Source organism: Exophiala mesophila, assembly GCF_000836275.1.
Source record: "Exophiala mesophila strain CBS 40295 unplaced genomic scaffold supercont1.1, whole genome shotgun sequence".
NCBI lineage: Eukaryota > Fungi > Ascomycota > Eurotiomycetes > Chaetothyriales > Herpotrichiellaceae > Exophiala > Exophiala mesophila.
Genome location: NW_015622504.1, coordinates 3912120 through 3931624, shown reverse-complemented (window position 1 = coordinate 3931624; position 19505 = coordinate 3912120). Strand labels below are relative to the sequence as shown.

Below are 19505 nucleotides of genomic sequence, written 5' to 3'. Positions count from 1 at the left end.
CGTCGACAGCCAATCACTTGCAACAGCACCGCCTGCTGCCTAGGACTTCGCTGGCACCCGAGTGCTGGCTGAAACTGCCAACATGACAATTTCATGCGGCTCTTTTTATCAGGCCAATTTCGCGACCTGACTGAATACCATACATGTTCCACCTTTCCTGCCCACAACTCTCTTCACGATGGACGACGCATCGAAGACACAAGTGAACTCGCAAAAAAACCAGCCGGAGTCCTCGCAACCAGAGCTACCACTAAGCCAAATTCCTCTGAAGACGTCACGAAAACGACAGATCGAAAGCGATAGCAGCAACGACGAACCTCGACTGACACGAGTACGATTAACACGGAGGAACTTAGCCACTTTTGACAAGATGGGTAAGAAGAAGAACTCAGACCCCACGGACGGATCGTTGACAACTACGAAGACTACGTCGACAACATCGTCAGGATTTGCGATCAAGGCCCGCAATAACGGCATCCTCCATCCCGATTACTCCAAACCCCCTATCAACCTCGACGACATTCGCAAGCGACACGCCAGAACACGGGCGACTGCCTCGCCTCCTGAATCCACATATGAGGACTATGTGAATCAAGTCGACAGAGCTGGCAACGAAGCGACCTTGGTCGCCGATACTAGCAGGAAGCTGCTTAAGGAATATAGCGATAAAGGCTATAATCATACCTACAACCGACAGTTCACAGACTTCCGAAAAGCGTCGGATTTACCGACGGTTTATCCGCCCCACAGCCCAATTTCGTCGAAGGACTTGAGACAGAAGGAATTCGCCCGTTCCCGGTCAATGATTGTATTCCTGGAGCTCTCCTCTATAAAGACGATCCCCGTTCTCTTGCTCTGCCACATTTTGCTGGAGAATGGAAGGGTCCCGATGGGAGTATCGACGAAGCTAGAATGCAGAGCGCCTACGATGGAGCTGCGCTCGTTCACGCGAGAACAAAAGCACTCGCTCACATGGGAAAAGAAGATCCCCCAGGTCATGCAGAAATCACGACATTCACTATAGACGGCACTAACCTCAACCTGTACGCTCATTATGCTGCCCCATCAGCCGAAGATGGAGACACGCTCCATTATCACCAGTACCCTGTATCGTCGAAGAACCTCACGAGCACCTATCAAGGTTACAAGGACGGAAGGAAAAGTCTGAGGAACGCCCAAGACAACGCCAAGACCCAATCCGAGCAACTGAGAGACCAGCTGAAGCAACATTGGAAACAGCACCGCAATCAACTCCCACCAGTCGCTGAAGGAGTTGATCAGCCAGACGTAGAGCTGCCACCGCACACAACGGACGGATACGAAGACACGTGTCCGCACGTACTGCAAGAAGAAGCAGAAGACGACTACGAGATCATCCAGCCAACGACAAACAGAGAGTCTTCGCATCGTCACCATTCATCGTCGCTACACTCTTCGAAATCGCACCGTTCGTCGGCACATCACTCATCCTCCACATCAACGCACCACTCAGCAAATCACAGCAGCAGTCACAAACGAAAAGCCCCATCCTCACAGACATCGTCCCACGGATCCCCTGGACACACAAGCAAACGTAGAATCTAATAGAAGAAGAGTTCCGAAAGATGTTACTACCACAAGCATTCAGACGGTACGGTCACATGGTACGACGATGTCAAGGATCGCCACCGACATCAAAAGGTCCCAGGCAAGCAGGGTCGCTAGGAGCGGACATGATACTACGAGCAACGATACTACGAGCAACGATACTACGAGCAACGATACTACGAGTAACGGTACTACGAGCAACGGTACTACGAGTAACGATACTACGAGCAACGATACTACGTGCAACGATACTACGAGCAATAAACAGCCAAAACGTATCTAACCAACTTCCTTGATGCATGTCAGGTGTGAAAGTCCTGATCCTGAAGGGTCACTTCCTATGCAGGCGGAACGGGCAAGACAGAATATGTCGTTGGAATTGTAATGAACTGAGCGTCAAGCTACGGAAAACAAAACGATCATAATAAATAAACCCGTTTGTCGGATTGCTTGCAGTCCCGCGCCCGCGCGTCCCATGGTTCCTTCGTTCTGGATTGCTCGGTCGTGTTAGTGTTGGTATCATGAAAGGCGGCAGCATCTATTTCCCCGGGTTGTTGACTTCCTTGGCTCCATGAGGGAGGAAAACAGAGGCCTCATTTGATCTGACCCCTGGGCTGATCGCCCATACTCAATTTGGACCAGGATGTCGACGACGACGAGCGACTGCTTTGCTTCACGTAGAACCTCTCATTTTCGAGTGGTGAGTACGACGCGACCGTTTTCCAGAACTGCATGATGGTCCTCCAGCCTGACGTGTCTTCGGTCTTTGGTTTCCGTACGACGCCGAAATTCGGTGACTTGGATGGCCCTTTCCGGCTGTTCTCCGCCGCTGGTTCGCCATGACGCTGTTGGAGCTGTCTTTTGAGCTTCACGTTTTCTTGTTCCTTCTCCCTGCGCATCTGCTGCTCATTCTCGAGCCTCAGCTCCAGTTCCCGCACCCTAGAGTCGGGCTCATATACAAAACCAGCCGTCTGAACACTGTCATGATCTTGTTGCTGGAGGGTGGAGATCAGGTCGTGATACATTGGATGCTGCTCCCAGGCTAGCTGCCGGATGTCGACTCCGAGACTATCACCGTCTCTCTCGCGCCGTCTGGCCTCGGTCTCGAGCGCCGCACGTTCGGTCCTGAGGTTTTCGATGCCTTCTTGGTCATCATCTTGCTCTGCCTCCTCCAAGCTCTCTTGCAGCTCGGCAAGTTCGAGCTCAAACTTGCGCTTTGCTGCGATGACTTCTTCGAAAACAACTTTGCCAGCATCAGTCTCATCCAGGGTTAGACCATCATCAACCAATTGGCGCTGGATGGCAAGGGTGATCGGCGGCTCGGCACGAGCCGTCAGGGTGCGGATGATTTCTAGAGCTGACGACTCGTGGCCGTCATGTTTCATGACCATGCTCCCGGACTGAATCATGTCGGCCCAGTAAGTGTCTTGCAGCTCCCGCAAGCGTTGATTCTGAACGTTTCGTGCATCGCTCCCTTCGCTTTCCGCCCACATTGTTGTTGCGAGGACTACATGCCTGTAATTCGACTCACCACACAGAGCCTGGAACATGCGTAAGTTCTTCACCGCAGAGCCGGGCATCCTGGCATCAGATATCCGATGCAGATAAATGAGTCCGGCCAGCCGAAAGTCGGCAGCGAACATGGCTGCCAAGATATAAGAGATATCCTTCAAAACCTCGGCATCAGAGCGGGTCGTGTCATCAAACCCCGGCGTATCAACCAGGTACACTGTTCTGCCACGCTGGTCGTTGAAACTGTATACTTTGATGCTCACGGTGTCTGCCGACATGTTAGTTCTGGATCGTCATTACAGGCAGGGGCGTTACTGGAATGTAAACTGTGCGAAATCTCCACATCTTGATCGGCGAGAAGGGAGATGAATGAGCTCTTTCCCGACCCAGTAACACCCATAAGAGCGATGACCATACTGTTGGTCCTTGAAATTTATGTTAGAACTGGTATTCAAACGTACGCTCAGTTGGTGGATCGCTGCCTACAATGATGGCAAGCCTCGTCCGCCCTCTACCCTTTGGATTGGAGCCATAGCGTTTCTCATCGCTTCCGTCACGCTTTCGCGCCGAGAAGAGGGTGCAGAGGAAGAGGCCAGTCTATGCTGCAAATTCAGGAGTAGGGATTCTTCATGTGTCATAGCTCGTCTCAGCTGAGGCGGTCTGTCGGACCGTTGCTCTTCGTCCAGATGAACAGACCGCCGCTGAAACGCACCATTATGGCGGTTAGATGGGGATGATCGATGGCCATGTGGTCTCATCGTAGACTTGATATGTGACCATTTACTGATAATTCGATGAAGGAACAGGAGTGGAATGCGATGGCATGTTCAAAATATCTGAATGGATCGGGCTGAAAGTCACGTGATATATCCTGGAATTTGTTCTTTGTATGGCAACTCATTGTGTTCATGCTTGCCTCACTCCGGCCCCCGAGACGGCTTTTAGCTATCGATTCAACAAGTCGTTGAATACTATCCACTCAAGCCAAGCGCACAGCTGGCAAGAAATTCTCTTCGATGAAGAATTGGCGTCTCTTCCCACTTCAAAATGGTCAGGTCTTCATTGGGAGTTGACCACTTGGGCGCTTCAAAGACAATTTTTGCCCGAGGCCAGCAATCATGCAACCCTATAGATACCAGGGCGAATGTCGACGACATCCGTGCCACGAGGCATGGCGTCATTGGGTCGAAGGAAGGCAGACGACGTTACACAACATGCAATGATGGGCTCTTATTGGGAAGACCGCTGGACGGTGGACTGTCTGGTGATTACGTGTCATAAATGGCCGTCGAATGGCCGTTGGGCTTTGTGACCGGTGGAATTTGCTGCCACGAAAAATCACGATGAGCGAATAAAAGACACATTCCACCCTCTCACAGCTTTTCAGTCCCTTTTCACTGGCGAGATACGCATCGTCGGACATGCACAAGGGAATGATGTGCTGCAAGACTTGTTTTGGTTTCATTGGACGATATTCGGGAATGCGGCTGAAACCCTCGTCTTCGTTATGCAAACCAGCCTGCTTCCCATGCTGCCTTGTAGGCTGCGGAGGGGGAAATGGGACATCGACGACTCTGGACACACCCAGAGATATTAATGCTGAATGAATGCTGCTCCTCTTGAATTAATGAGGCTCGCCACATCAGCACCACCAGCAGTCGTTTCGTCGGGAAATCCATGAATCCTTATTACCCATTCTATATGCTAGAAGAAACGGACCACAAAGAAAATCCGCCGCCGTACGAGTCGTGTGAGCCCGATATGGAGATGCGTGACTCTGCACCTTCCATCTTCCAGTATGTTTGGACGAGATATGCGCATCCTGATGGAGATCAAATGACTAACGGCTCGAAAGGCTACCAGATGTCGACCACAATGATGCTTTCATTGCCGTTATGGGAATGACTGGCTCGGGGAAAAGCACGTTCATTCGACACTTCTGTGATACAGCCGTAGCGGGAGATGGTCTAAAATCAGGCAAGTTTCCACAATCGCTGTGCGCGACGCCGTGATTCTAGAAGTGCTGATAGAGCGAAATGAGCATGCAGTGACTGCCATGGTCGAGGCGCACCCGGCATCTGAAAGAATTGACGGCCGTCGAGTTATCTTCGTCGACACTCCTGGATTTGATGACACCATTCGACCCGATTCTGCCATCCTGCGCGAGATAGCGAACTGGCTCAACAAGGCACGCCAGGGTGGGATTAAGCTAACAGGCATAGTATACTTACACGGGATCAATAACACGCGTGTGACAGGAACTGCCAAGAACAACCTTCGCATGTTCAAAAAACTGTGCGGTGATGATTCCATGTCTTCGGTTGCTCTTGCGACAACACACTGGGGAAGTGGAGAGGCAGACAGAGAAAAGCAGCTCGCTCGCCACAAGGAGCTCCTCGAGGACGAGGCATTCTGGAAGCCCATGATCCTTCGCGGGGCAACCGACTTCATCCATGACCGAGAAGAGCGGTCAGCGAAAAAGATTGTGCTCCACCTTTTGAGAATTCGGCCCCACGAAGGCATCGACTTGACAATCCAGAAAGAAATGGAGGACGGCATAACGCTTGATAAAACTGCGGCTGGCATCGCATTAGAGGAGAAGTTGGAAACTAAAAGGGAGATCTACGAACGCGAGATCCATGACCTTCAGAGGGAAATTGCAGAAGTCAAGCGGGATAATAGTTTGACCCACCAAATGAGGGAACAAGAGGTCAACTGCCTCAGAGAGGAAGTGGACAAATGGAAGAACAAAATCAAGAGCGTGGAAGATGACCGGGAGCTAATGAAGGTCGATCGGGATCAACTCCAGCTGGAGCGCGCGAAGGAGTTGCGAGAAGAGGCCAAATGGCACGATCAAATGGTGGCCCAGTTACAGGCGGAAAGGCATCAAAATGAGAATCTCAGGGACGAGAATGAGATGAAGAAGAAGCAGCTGAAGCAGATCAAGGCAAGAATCAGACAGGCGCAGGGATGTTCGGTCATGTAACGAGGGAAATCATCTTCCTCATTGGGGGACGATCCATGTACCATTTGTCTACGAGCCTCTATTCGAACATGTTCTGATATCAGTACGGGGACATTTCTGGAGAGGTACATATAATATGTGTAAAGGTATAGAGAGAATAAATTCTGAGAGCAAGAACAGTGACCTTCTATCCCTCTGAGAGAGGTCTAGGCCGCGCAACGCACAAATTGGGACGAGTTACACGACGTGCCCAACTCGAAGGTTCAGGACCTCTTGTGTCAGCCTGTCTGTGATAAAAGCCAGTATCAGCATCACTCATCCTGCCGGATGTAGTCAGATAGCCAAGGACGAAAGTACCCTACTTAATTGATACCATTTCAACACTTGCCTTGAAAGCTTGTAAGAGTGCCTCTAAAAGAGTGCACTAGGCCTATAGAAGTACGAATAGGTGCCTGATAGGCGGGTCCACGTATAGGGATTGCCTAAAGAAGTGGCTTAGGGAGCCAAAATCGTGCGTAGACCAGCCCTTCTTAGGGGGAGGTATCACGTGAGTGGAGATACATGCCAAGACAATTACTCTCGGCATTATCTGCTCCTCATGCGAAATGTTCAAGACTCTGAGGTCGTCGCACTCCTCCTACAACACATCCGAACCTCTCACAAACGGTGTGCGTCGTTCCATTCTTCTCAGCTTTGAAGCTGGCCCAGTCCTACTGGCCCAAAGCTGCAGCCGAGTTTCCCTCCGCCATGTCACGACTTCCCAGGGAGCTTTACGCTCCTAACAAATTCACCTCCGTCCGGATACACACATCTCGAAACAGCACCATGCAGCCTCGCTTTCAGTGTACGAGACCCTCCACCCTACCATTTGTTCGTCACTTCTCTGCGTCTCCATACAACAAGGCGATTGTCCAGCAGATGAAAGCCTCGGGGGGCATGCCACCACAGAAGGCTAGGAAAACACAACTTGATAATATGAGCTTGAAGGATATGGGTACAGATCTCGGTCGACTACCAGGGATCGTCATCCTTCCTGCTTGGAAAGACCAGACAAAAACAGTTCGTGCATTAACAAAACTATACTGGGAAAAGTTAAAACAGACTGGCATTGGCCTTCTTGGGTACGAATACTCCACGTTTCAATGTCGGACTCGAAAGATTGACGAAAATCTAGGTTGTTTCAATTTTATAAATGGGACGTACCCAGGCATCCAAAAACAGGCAAAAAGATGAGACGGCCGCTTCTCATGTCCTCTAGAACAGCCATCGCCCGACAAATGCACGTAGACCTCAACCAAGCCATCTCCCAACGCTCGGCATTGGCAGTCAGCGAATTGTGTTGCTCGGGCCTAGCCAACGAATGCAGAGGTCGCTTTGCCCGAGAACGAGAGCAGAGAACCAAGCCAATCGATTGGAAGTTGGTGAAGTACAAGGGCATCCAGTGGCCGTCATGGTTACAGCGTTGGCCCCTGTCCTTCTTCCTCTTCAAATCGCCAATCCGAGTGGTGTCAGACCAATTGACGGTGATCCCGGTCCAGAACAATTCGTTCCTTCGCGAAATGATTGTCCGGATTCGGTCTATTCAATCGGTTCAGCGCCCGGGAGAATCAACACCGACTGAGATCGACATCGAAGAGTACGTGGTCTTGCAGCAGCTCATTATTGCAGGCGAACTCCAAAACTGGAGGGTGTGGGGCACTATTCAACCATCCAAGGAGGAGCTTGAACTTGCCCTCTCAGGCAAACATAAACAAGGCAACATCACGGCCGGGCAGGCATTCAAAGACCGCGTCGCATCGCTCACTGGAATGCCGCTGTAAAGAAGACACGGAAAGGCCCGACAATGCCCTTCTCCACCAGATTGTTCGAGACTGGCCGAGACTTGTGACCTGGTCTGTCTGCCACCACTCCAGTCAGCAGCCCTCTCTGGGATCACGAGCGGTGCTCTGATATCAAAATCAAACGCCCTTCCCACACGTTTGAGGCCACCAAAAGTCTAACGAGCAAATCAAATCGACCAAGATCAAGAACCATGGCAACATCAAGCCATTAAGGGGACAAATGATCTTGTCTCAGTGGACCGCGCATCATACTTGACTACTTGGACAATCATCCTCGACCGGCCTATCATACCGAATGCATGATTCAAGATCAAGGCCCCCGAGTGCTTTTCGCACTCACATTGAAGTCCGCAATACCATTCCTCCTTGATCGTTGTTTTGGACATGTCATTGAGAAAAGTGTCGAAAGCGAATCATGCACACACCCAGTCTCCCTCAACATGTCACCGCCATCAGTACATTCTCTCTAGAGACAGTCCTTGCATCTGTTCTGTCAACACCTGTGAACTGTACATATCAACAATTCTCGTGAGCATAACAATTCTTGTGAGCATATTAGCGAAACTTGAGGAAACCCAACTTTTCCACAAATTCCATCCATATGTACCATCAAATGAAGCACTGTAGTATATAATATATGTTCCCAAAATAAGATATTATCTTTATTTGTACATCTTGATGCTGTGGCAATCTTTACTCCATCCTTCGTGAACCCTTGCTAGAATCTAATCTACTTACTCGCGCCAACCGCAGTCATTCCAGACAACCCCTACCAAGCTTTAAACGTCAGAAGCTAAGTTGCTCCCCAGACTCCTTAAGCGAGAGTTTTCTTCCGACTATAAGATCCTTCCAGTACTACGCTTCTACTTACTCCATTTCCAATCCCACCTGATTGCCATTCGCTCCCTCTGTCTATCCTCGTTGCAACCAGTTCAACTTCTGCTTATCTGCCCCCTCAACTCTCGTGGCCACGAAGGTTCAGTCTCTCGACCGAAAGCTAAGAGATCAGCCTAATTCCGTACGCGACCGTCTTGATGCGGAGGGGCCAGATGGTCGACCTCACAAGACGTGGCCCAGCGAAAGGGAAATCTTAGGGGAATTACAATACATCCCCAGATTCTAGGTACAGCACGTGACTATGTCAAAGCATAGAGTATGTATGGCATCTCCCAATCATCTAGTGGAGAGTATGAAGACCAGCTGCGCAGATTCTTGTCTGAAGATAGTGAAGCCCTCCTCGGCTATCAAGGAGGAGCGAACCTCCACCTTGTCACCTCTCAACCTGACGCCAAGATACTCGGGTTATGAGAACGGGAGATGGACTTTGAAGAGGTCAAGGTTCGCCGCTGAGTCTTTCGGTATGTAGCTAGCTATCTTGATTCCTAAATGGGTGCTAAGAAAAGATACTTTATGACGGCCGCCAAATACAAGTAAGACCAGTCATTTTTGTTCTGTATCTCTTCTCTACACTCAAAGTTCGAGCCTGACTTAAGAACACACTGCCTATAGATAAAGAGAGAAGATGGGGGGGTTTGGCTCTCATAAAACCTAGGTTGGTGTTCTTTTAGACCTGCCCTGGAACCCCGCTGACCATTCAATTTTCCTCGTCTAATATCAGACAGGATTTGATTCGATTCATGTTCGTTTGCTTCGTCGTATGTTCCTGCTCCTTCTCTTGATTCACTCTGTCTGCGCCGAGATGAGATGGATGGATGACTGACTTTCCATCCCCAAACCTAACCTAAAACTGACCTGTGCCATTTTTGGCTGGCTGATATTGTAAATTTGTTCATAACTTCGTAAATGGCTCTTGGGCCTGTTAATGGAAAAGGGAAAAAAGGTCCGAATTCGCTTATTCTCTTGTGACCGAGTCGCTTTCTGCCGATGAGGAGACGAGACGGGACGAGACGTATGATGCGAGCAGCGACATTGTTCGAGACGTGTTGATACCATGCGAAATCCACCCGCCGCCCCGAGATCCAAGCGCAGGGTACGTGCATTTGGCTGAAAATGTAAAATAAAACACGTATATCTCGTCCATCTCATTACTTTCGTGAACCGTTCAGGCTTGTACATACATGTTCTGTTCAACACACTCCCAAACGACGTCTCAGATTGTGCCTATACGTCGTCTCCTTCCCCTGTTACCACCATCAGGTCGCTGGTTGAGGACATGGCGTAGAAGAGGGTCGTCGCGACTGCGGTCGGTGTGATGCACGCGCACATGGCGTTGGAGGTTGTCTGGTCGTGGATATCGATGCTGCTGATCTGTACAGAAAGGGCATAAATACCCAGGAGAGGCGTGTACGAGCCGATGTCTGTCGAACATATTTTGTCAGAAATGACCAACATCATCATCTTCCCAAGATCTTTAAAATGCTGACTCTTACCTGATCATTTCATTCTTCCTCTTGAAGCCCTCGCCGTTACGGCCACGTGCACAATCGTCGAGGGGGCAAAAGTGTGGTCTGGCGTCAGAATGGACATTCATGTGGCTATTCAACAAATACTGGGTCTGAAAAGGTTGCGCGGTGCATCCCTTATGTGTGCAGACGTAGGAGTTTGTGGAATTCGAATCTGATGATGGGACGGTCTTTGTGGGATCAGATAACGTGAGACCTGTCAAGTCGTCTGGTCGCGGCAGAAGGTCCCGTTCTGGTAGTATGGATAGAGTAGATGTGTACGATGCCGCGGGAGATTGTGCAACGAGGGAAGACGCCGAATTAGAGCCTGCTGTAGATGTGCTCGAGTTGTATTCGGATGTTCCGGAGATCGAACTGTCTCGAGTGGAAGATCGAAAATTGAAGTGGACAGGAGGTGCAGGTGGTGACATCCCTGGGTGGGGAGATGGTGCGTATGAAGTTGGAGTTTGAGAACTGCGACCTGGAGAATTTCTGCTTAGCAGCGGAGAGTGAAGACCCGAGCTTGAATCGATCAAATTGGTAATGGGCGGCAAAGTCTGCTTCGTTTCTGGTGACCTGGGTTGGGAGGTTGGTGGTGGCGAACGCTGCAAGGCCGGCAGAGTGATGAGACTGTCACGATCCACATCTCGAGGAGATATGGCAAATTTGGACAACGTGGGAGAGACAAGTGAACCTTCACGCTCAGAACTGCCATCAAGATCCAGAGGTGCGTTTCCTGGACCACGGATAGAACTAAGGGGGGGAAGGGTCTGCCAACCATGTCTTGGGCGTGTTGTATCGTGGCTTGTACGAGACCCTTCCCTATTCGATAGCTCGTGATTCCCATCTTTTGTTCCATGATGATGGCGCGAACGATCAGCAGCCAAGGGTAAATTCGAGCCATCGTGGTATGAATGTCGGCGCCTGGGGTCAACCGAGTGAACCACCCCCGTTTCCGCTTCCGTTTCCACAGTCGAGGCTGTACTGTCGATGGGATATACACAATGTCTCATCTGGCCGTCAACTGAGGTGAACTGCTGGCCTTCTCCTTGGTCCGCCACCCCTTCCCTGTCTTCCTCCCCTTCTTCTGCCCCGGAGACGATGCGAGACTCTAAAGCATGCTTGCCTGCGGCGAGAGGGTTTTGCGGTTGACTTAGGGCTAGGGATGGAATAAGGGCTGCCCCGCAGATTGATGGTGCTGTTCGACCTCTTATATTCTTGGAACCTCTGGGCGGCACCGTGTTGCCCTCTCCTTCGCTTTCACCTGAGGATGAAGATGTGTCGTATCGAACCAGGGGCGGCCGAGGGCTCTCCTCTGGCTCATAAGTGGGTTGCACCGGCTCGAGCGAGACAGCTCTCTCAGGCCCCAAAAAGTCCCTCTCTGGATCAAAGTAGGGAACACGGTAGTATTGGTCTTCGGCGCTTGACATGAGTAGCTGTCGGAATCATGGTCTGCACATTGCTGGGTAAGCACACATGTGGTATTAACAACCCATAGATAGGTTGGCGTCGCCGGAGAGATGGGTTGTCGACTTGCAAGGGATGTCCTAGTCTTTGGATCTAGAAAGAAGGCGAGTTAGCCCCATGCTCGAGGCAAAGGACCTCGAACAATATGTAATGGAGGAAGCATTAGGCTGGAGAGGGAATGGGAAGGCCCCAGTGACGGGCCCTGGTCCCATCAAAGGAAGATGGCGTAGCATTGACCATCAAGAGCATTGCAAATGACAAGATTGGCGATGGTGGTGGTCTGAGGTGTATAGCGGGGAAAACACGATGAGGACTCGAGGGTCTGGAACATCGAAGATTCAGCCATAGCCGTGCACAAGACCCGCATATTAGAGTGACGGAAATCAACGTCCACTGAAAGTGACTCCAGATCGTCTTGAACTCAGATTGAGATTCACGGTCGCAAGCACGGATGAGTTGAGGAACAAAAGTTCAGAGGGCTTTGGGGCATGTCATACCGATTCTTCTCTGTGGGCTCTGTGGTTCTCCAACCGTGTGGGTTCCAGAAGTTGGGTAAGTAGTAGGCAAACTGCGGAGGCTGCAGGCCGGGAACACAACCAATCGTGGGTTGCTGTCTGTGTTTTGAAGAGTCTTGGGACGGTAAGTCGTGATACTGTGGTGCAAGCAGAATAATGGGTAGTAGGACAATGGCTTCTGTGGTTGTATGGTCGTTGCACGAGGATGGATGAAGTACATGCAAGGCTGATGGGGTCAAGTCAAGGCAGGAAGAGATCAGACAAAAGTCAAGCTGTTGTTTGATGGGCTAGGAGGCGTCCAACTTTGATTGGTGAGGCAGTGCAAGAGGCAGTGCTTTCTCTGGACCCAAAGTTGGGATTGTGTGTTGCCTGATTTGAGACGAAGAGGTGGGAACGGGGATGAGGATCGTAAGACACGCTGCTCACAAGTAGGTTTCGGGTTTTGGTTTTGGCAAAGGACAGGCCGCATGAAAATGAGCTAACAGAGGAATAGGCTGGGCCATGGTGGTGATGAAGATTGTCTATATGCAGATGGCGTCTTTGAGGGACATAGATGCAAAGGCAATTGGGGCATCCATCCACCGCCATTGCGATGGCTCGCGAAGCGCCGGATTTGTCGACGTGTGAATGGCGAAGACTATGGCCTTGTGGCTGGTCGTTTCCAAGATGCAAGCAATGGAGATGCAAGGTCTAGACTGCCACGACTGCCAGCGTACCCTGTTGACCATGGAAAATTAAACTTTGCGCGGCTCAGAGCAAACGGGGCCCGCTAAAAGGAGGCTCCGTGGGCTCCCATCGTATCCCTGCACGATCGCTGGCAATCCTGGGCAAGCGGCTGACCCAGGTTGAAGAGTGGAGGAGATGACTGAGGCGTGGCAGGATATTGGGCAGCCGTGGCAGCGTATGCGGATGCGTACGAGCACTGTACGTAGTACGCACGCCGTGTAGCGTGTAGTGGACGCAAGAGACAGCGGCAGGTGGGTTTTGCTGTTTATTGCTATTGGTTATTAGGTGTCAGCACACCTCCTTTCAAACAAGGCCTCGGGTCGACTGACCATGAGTATCTTGTTTGTGTTGCTGCTGGACTCGCTTTTGACGTCAAAGACTGGCCGTGAATCGTGGAAGGGACGTGTCAAGCGACTTGCGGTGTCGTGTCGAGGGTGTTTGATGCTCACCCAGCGGTCGATCACCAGTCCGAGGACGTGAAGGGACTGTGAAGTGAGGCTGCAAGGGAGTAGGTAGCGCAGACAGAGTCAACTTGCAGAAAAAAACAGACCAATGTAACTGACTTGGGTGCCTAAGCTTACCTCGGCCTGTTAGGAAGGCAGTAACCTGCGAATTGCACCTTCCCTCAAGCGACCTACTTGTAAGGGGGAAACCAGGTAGTCACCTCATGTAATAATAACGGCAAGTGCGACTCGTGAGACTGTCAACTGCGCAACTTGCGATTGGTGAGTGTGAGTCACCGCAATCCTCCTTCCTTCAATTCTGATTCCTCGAACCCCCTAAGTAGACATCCTTGACCTCCTACACCTCCCAGGTCTGGTTGACCGTTGGCCTTTGCGTTGGCGGTGCTTCCTGCTGCAGGCCCTTGATGCGTCGACATTCAAGGGACATGTTCAAGGGACATGATGCCATGGGATGTACGTATCAGGAACAGCACGTTTTTGTCTTGCCATCCCCGAAACGAGAGTCATCTTGCTGCATGCAGACGCAACACCCTGTCCGATGTGGGCCTCCTCGTGATGGGCGATACCTGACCAGACTCAGCTGCGTAGAATATGGCGAACGAGGACGAGGAAATCTTGATTTTCCACAGATCCAATCATTAAAGCTATGAATCGCTCGGTAGCAGCACACGATTCGAATGTCACTGGGATGTTGAACTTCTCCATTTACCAATTCCTATACTGGTGACACGGATGACGCGGGTGGATGGAATTGTTGAATCAACAAACCTCCCACGCTTGATTCAACACCAATGTCGCACGAGATTCCTTTACTCTTATAGCCTATGACTTTGTTCTATCCCTGAAATCTCACACCCTTAATCTAACCGTTTGCAGAAATTGCGACTGATGTTCTCATCATGAGTTACATCAGTTCTTCACTCGCTCGCATTCCATATCCAAAATCCGTCTCGCACCCAGCCAATTTTTCCGCAACATCGTACCGGATCAGCTTGTTGGCAGCTCTTTAACTGCCAGAAATCGCCACACCATTATGCTTCATCCAAACCAAGTGCGAAGTTCTTTCCGACTGGCGTGGCTCCCATGATCAAATTTGCTGCGTGGTTCTGTGGCAAGACGGCGATGTCATCCGGAGATCCCGCGCTTCTTCTTTTCAATGCTTCATCTGGGGTCATGTGACGGTAGCTGCCCCAATGTCGACTCTCAGTATGACATGCAATAATGACAGAGGCAAGCCGGCAGAAAATATGTGCACAGCTGGTTGCCTACATTTGCAAGGCTCGGCTTCACGAACTCAGCAGAGGCTCTTCCTCTTGATCTTCTGCTTGTATCAACTTGTCAACCTGGTGTCGATATAGTACGTAGTGTTGTGTGATGAAGATGAGATCAAAGGCGATCGAAATGTTGGAAAGTCCAAATTTCAAGGGATTACCGGTGATTCCGCTCCAATCACCCTGGAAGCTGGCATCTATGATGAGTTGCAGAAGAGAAAGGACTCCACCGACGAGATCAAAGAGTATTTGGGAGATGCTCCACCCCTGGGTAGATTTGCGTCGGTAATTCATCCATGCTTGCGGGATGTATTTGACAAATGTGCAGACGAGCTTCACATAGCCAAGGGTATAAAGCTACAAGGCCGTTAGTCAAACATGTCGGCATGGCATTGAGAGTCTGCCACGTACCACGTCAACCCATTCCCACGCTGGCTCGCGATTCACATTAGTATGGCTAGAGCTCAATACAATTGCCATAACAATCGCCACCGCCACGATACACCCCCAAAAGATACCCAATACAGGCCGACTGGCTCGGACGCCATACGCCTTGAAACCCCAAATATGGGGGTAGAACTGGGAATAGGTGATGGTGACTAGAATAACGGCGTGGATGCCGAAGACCGCGTCGTTGAAGCGCACAGTTGGCTCCGGTGACAGTGGGTGTCTTTGCCCATATTGTTTTCGAATGGTTGGAGAGTAGAGAAACAAGCAGGTAGAGATACTATAGCAAGCAAATCCCAGAATATTCAGTGTCGGGAAGTCGATACCAAAGCCCTGGGTCGAGCGTCTTTTCCAATTGAGGATGGGCTGGGGATAGAAAGATGCACTCCAGGAGAATACGCTGCAGACGGATTAGTGTTGTCGGTCCATCATCCAGGCAAGTAAGACGGCCTACTAAATCCAACCAAGAAGCCTACTCTGCTTGTCAGCGATGGGCACTCCATTACAATGGCTTGGAACATGTCACTTACCGAGAGATGGCCTTTATGAGAAGGACTGCCTGATTGTTCGCAGCCATAGCTTGGGAAGTGGTGCTAATGAGGTATGGTTGAATTATTGCTCGATATGAAGAAAGCAGGTCTGATCAACGCGCCCCATGGACATTGTGAACGGCAAGGATATCGTCACATTGCTAATGACTGGAACATGCTGTCCAACTCAGAGCCTTGGATATATCGAGGTTTAGCCAAAATGTTAAGAATCTGGTCGAGGGCGATTGTGCGATAAGATGTCCGAAGATCGCAATCGATAAAGGAAGGAACTACGGTGTGCGTGTTGCGTGCCTGGCTGGGGTTCGTGACTGCAGTTTCAAGTGGCAAGACCAAACAAGATTGGCAAGAGCCCGGGGGGCGTCATGCTAAAACGGGGAAAGAGCCACCGCTTCAGCCATCACCCTGCGCAACGCGACCCAACCGTCTTGGCATGACTTTCTACCACCAGACCGCCAGCGAACGACTTGAATGGTGAGCAGCAAGATAGCCAGACTGCTAGAACCCTTCAGAACACCTCTTGCGGTGTCGTCTACCCAAAACCTCAGCTGTCCCTTGTTGTTAATACCTTGTCAAATTCCAAGCAACGCACAGAGTACTCAAGTCATCATCCAGTCGTCCCCAAATCTTTAGGCAAACACTGGAGAACTTGGATCGTGCTCAGGCCACCCCATTTCATCATCGGTAAACAAAGCATCACCGCCAGACTCTGACATTTACAGCTCCGCTGAGAACGAATCCCAACTCTCAAGATCATCGACTATACACTCTTCACCATATGGTGTCACCGAGTCCTGATATTTAACTATAACGCACGTTCCTGCATGGTCGATTCGTCCTTTATCTAGGAGGTCCACCTCCACGCAACGTCCACCGTGCGGCCTGCGCTTCCTCTGACCCCTACTATGTCTCCCTCACCACAGCTTGCTCCCCCGGGTAGCAGTTCATACGACTCAGGAACAATGCACGTTGGCGATGGCACTTGGGACGCTGGAAGAGACACCTTCCTGCTGCCGAACTTGGTCGGCACCAACTTCGCGACAACTAGATATAATGGTACGCAAATATGACCTACTACGAGAAAGAAACATACTCATATCTCCAGGAATGGGAAACCGCTTTTTCACCATGACTGGATACCATGCCTTGGTCAGAACGCACGGTATCATTGCGGCCATTACATTTCTCGGCGCTGTGCCGACCGCCATCTTCCTCATGCGCTTCTACGGTCGCAATCCACGACTAGCCCTCCGCATGCACATTTGGCTTCAAATCCTTACCTTGCTCTTGACCACTGTCGTCTTCATCCTCGGGTTCATGGCCGTCGGGCCCAATCGAAGTCTATCAAACCCCCATCATGGCATCGGTGTCGCCATTTATGTGCTATTGTGGGTGCAAGTCTTTTGGGGATGTATCGCGCATAGAGGCAGAGCCAAAACCGCACCACATACACCACTTCGAGTCATGCTCCATCAATGGCTTGGCCGAGCAATCGCTCTTTTGGGCATCACCCAGGTGGCTCTTGGGCTCACCTTGTATGGGTCGCCCCTCTACCTCTTCGTCTTGTATACCCTCTTGATGATTGCTTACATAGTAGTCTATTTCATCCTGTCCTACTTGGCTGAACGACGCCAAGGCCAACGTTTCGGCGACCGTGTCGGAGGCTACTATTCTGAAGAGGTTGCCTCCCGTCCCGGCCAACATAAGGAACGTGGCGGCTGGGGGAAATGGATCCTGGGGGGTGCTGCCGCCCTTGGACTAGCCTCACTGTGGCGACGACGATCCCAAAAGCAAAACAATCAGACCGATGGCTCACTAGGAACCGAGACAAGCATGTCTTCATCTTACATTTCTGAAGAGAAATATTCTCATCGACCAGAGCCTCGCAAAGAGAAGAGCGGCTTCGGCAATCGTCTGTTGCAGATTGCGGCAATTGGCGGGGCAGTGGCTGCGGCGAAGAAAATATTTGGTGGACGTGGTCGAGACGACGAATCTGATGTCGGGCCATACAGACCACCGCTCGGAGGCAATCAATCGGTTGTTTCGGATTCCATGTCGCGAATTGAAGAAGGACGACCAAATATGAGACCAACAACACCACTCGGGACCAGTCCAGGACACGTTCGTCCCACTCATCCTCTCGCCCAGCCTCCCTTGACACCGGGGTCTGGACGCCGTCGCAGCTCTTCCACGTATTCATATTATGATGATTCGTATCTGTCAGGGTCACCATCTAGACGCGATCGCCGGTCTCACACATTCCGCGATGCGCTGGCTGCTGGGGGGGCTGCCTTTGCAGTGCGGTCCTTGTTCAAAAATCGGCGGCAGAGGAAGGAAGACATGCGGTCTGAAACGTTGCGACGGCAACGCATTGAGCAGGAAAAGATTCAACGCATGAACTCAGCCCATAAGTATACGGGCGATGGAATCAGACCTCCGAGGAGGACCCATGGTAGGATGGGCAGCCAGTCGGCAACGGACCTTTCCAGTGCGTTGGATGACAACCCTCACCACGGCATGAGTGGTGCGCTGCCAGCTGCTGGCGTCGGGGCAGCCGCCGCAAGTGCTCTTGCGGATCGCAATCGAATACGCCCAGTGGGCAATGATCCCCCAGTCGAAGTGCCAGGCCATCCCATGATCGGCCAACATGGCATGGATATACCTCCAATCCCTCCTCCTCACCACAATGATCATGACTCCTCTGGTAGTGAGCTCTACACCACCAACTCCGGACGACAACGCCATCGCCATCGCAATGCGGCGGCGGCCGGACTCGCCGGGGCTGCACTTGGGGCAGCAGCAGCAGAAGGACGACATAGGTTTTCCAACCGTGCAAATGCCAACACGGACTCGATGGAATCACCGCCGGTGTCTGTTAAGATCAACATGCACAACGACGGCCGCAAAGTTACTCTGCGGCGACTGACAGAAGAAGAAGCGGCGGCTCAACGCGAGGCCAGACAAAGAGAACGGCGAGCCTCAGCGGTTGGCAGACGACGAAATTCTAGCCTTTCAAGCAGCGACATGGGCGAGATGGTTGGCGAAGGCGGCGCTAGTGCAGCAGCGGACCGACGCTGGAGGAGGACCGAGGCGCTCGAGGCACAGCAGGCCGCAGAGAACGAAGCAGCAGCAGCATCAAACGTGCGGCCACAAGCTGTCACTCCGGCGCACTCATTCTATCCCAGTCCGCCACCTCCTGGAAGTGGAGGGGTGGCGGTAGACCATTCGGCCGGCCAAGCTTATCAGATACCACTGCCACCGCCTATCCCAGGTTCTCACAGCAATCTTGGTCCTGCTGGTAGTGTTACCAGTCCAGGAACGGAAACGAGTGGTGCGACGGAATACGCAAATAATCGCAGAAGACGGAGGGCAGAGCGAGCGCAGGCCAGATTGGCGAGAGAAGGTCGAGGCAACACAGTGGATTTTACCTAGGCGTTACGAGCACCTACATTGACGAATTGAATGGACTATCAGCATGGGCCCTCACGATGTGACGACAGGGAATTTGTAGTCGATCTGATTGATTCATTCTGGGGTATTTGGCAAGAAACCGAGAAGAAGCATTTGCAGATCGCGTGGGATCTGTTGGAAATGGTTTGCTATTGCAATGACTGTTCATATCATGACTAGAACTGGCATTGCACATGCATGATTGTTTGGATAGGTGCATGAATTGAAGTGTTTCCATCTCAAGATACAATCGTTTTGATGTAAGTTGGCTTTACGATCCGTGAAGATGTTCGTTCTGCCAGGATCTGGG

General features: G+C 51.2%; 7 protein-coding genes across 10 annotated transcripts; 4 read left to right on the top strand and 3 right to left on the bottom strand.

Annotated features, from left to right (window-relative positions):
• Positions 1-178: 178 nt before the first annotated feature.
• PV10_01256 (uncharacterized protein) lies at positions 179-1584 on the top strand (the record flags this gene model as incomplete). The annotated part of the gene is made up of 2 exons (XM_016365434.1): positions 179-791; positions 836-1584. 2 exons carry the CDS (start codon positions 179-181, stop codon positions 1582-1584), a joined length of 1362 nt encoding a protein of 453 aa, XP_016229083.1.
• Positions 1585-2044: 460 nt separating this feature from the next.
• PV10_01255 lies at positions 2045-3874 on the bottom strand (the record flags this gene model as incomplete). Of its 2 annotated transcripts, XM_016365432.1 has the most annotated exons (3): positions 3586-3874; positions 3415-3524; positions 2045-3367 (listed from the first exon to the last, which is right to left on the bottom strand). In XM_016365432.1, exons 1-3 carry the CDS (start codon positions 3855-3857, stop codon positions 2181-2183), a joined length of 1569 nt encoding a protein of 522 aa, XP_016229081.1. In that variant the 5' UTR covers positions 3858-3874. The 2 variants fall into 2 exon arrangements, with proteins under 2 accessions (XP_016229081.1, XP_016229082.1); XM_016365433.1 differs by having other exon boundaries at positions 2181-3524.
• Positions 3875-4776: 902 nt separating this feature from the next.
• On the top strand, positions 4777-6218 carry PV10_01254 (uncharacterized protein; the record flags this gene model as incomplete). The annotated part of the gene is made up of 3 exons (XM_016365431.1): positions 4777-4895; positions 4955-5076; positions 5148-6218. 3 exons carry the CDS (start codon positions 4777-4779, stop codon positions 6083-6085), a joined length of 1179 nt encoding a protein of 392 aa, XP_016229080.1. The 3' UTR covers positions 6086-6218.
• Positions 6219-6694: 476 nt separating this feature from the next.
• Positions 6695-8578, top strand: PV10_01253 (uncharacterized protein). Its single transcript, XM_016365430.1, has 2 exons — positions 6695-7185; positions 7239-8578. Exons 1-2 carry the CDS (start codon positions 6812-6814, stop codon positions 7882-7884), a joined length of 1020 nt encoding a protein of 339 aa, XP_016229079.1. The 5' UTR covers positions 6695-6811; the 3' UTR covers positions 7885-8578.
• A 544-nt stretch (positions 8579-9122) lies between these two features.
• Positions 9123-12650, bottom strand: PV10_01252. Of its 3 annotated transcripts, none has more exons than XM_016365427.1 (3): positions 12272-12650; positions 10296-12096; positions 9123-10223 (listed from the first exon to the last, which is right to left on the bottom strand). In XM_016365427.1, exons 2-3 carry the CDS (start codon positions 11735-11737, stop codon positions 10016-10018), a joined length of 1650 nt encoding a protein of 549 aa, XP_016229076.1. In that variant the 5' UTR covers positions 11738-12096; positions 12272-12650; the 3' UTR covers positions 9123-10015. The 3 variants fall into 3 exon arrangements, with proteins under 3 accessions (XP_016229076.1, XP_016229077.1, XP_016229078.1); XM_016365428.1 differs by having other exon boundaries at positions 10296-11867; XM_016365429.1 differs by having other exon boundaries at positions 9123-12096.
• Positions 12651-14227: 1577 nt separating this feature from the next.
• Positions 14228-15969, bottom strand: PV10_01251 (uncharacterized protein). Its single transcript, XM_016365426.1, has 4 exons — positions 15728-15969; positions 15652-15669; positions 15162-15597; positions 14228-15107 (listed from the first exon to the last, which is right to left on the bottom strand). Exons 1-4 carry the CDS (start codon positions 15772-15774, stop codon positions 14766-14768), a joined length of 843 nt encoding a protein of 280 aa, XP_016229075.1. The 5' UTR covers positions 15775-15969; the 3' UTR covers positions 14228-14765.
• A 681-nt stretch (positions 15970-16650) lies between these two features.
• PV10_01250 (uncharacterized protein) lies at positions 16651-19410 on the top strand (the record flags this gene model as incomplete). Its single annotated transcript, XM_016365425.1, has 2 exons — positions 16651-16801; positions 16851-19410. The coding sequence occupies 2 exons, from the start codon at positions 16651-16653 to the stop codon at positions 19175-19177; spliced, it is 2478 nt and encodes an 825-aa protein (XP_016229074.1). The 3' UTR covers positions 19178-19410.
• Positions 19411-19505: the final 95 nt, after the last annotated feature.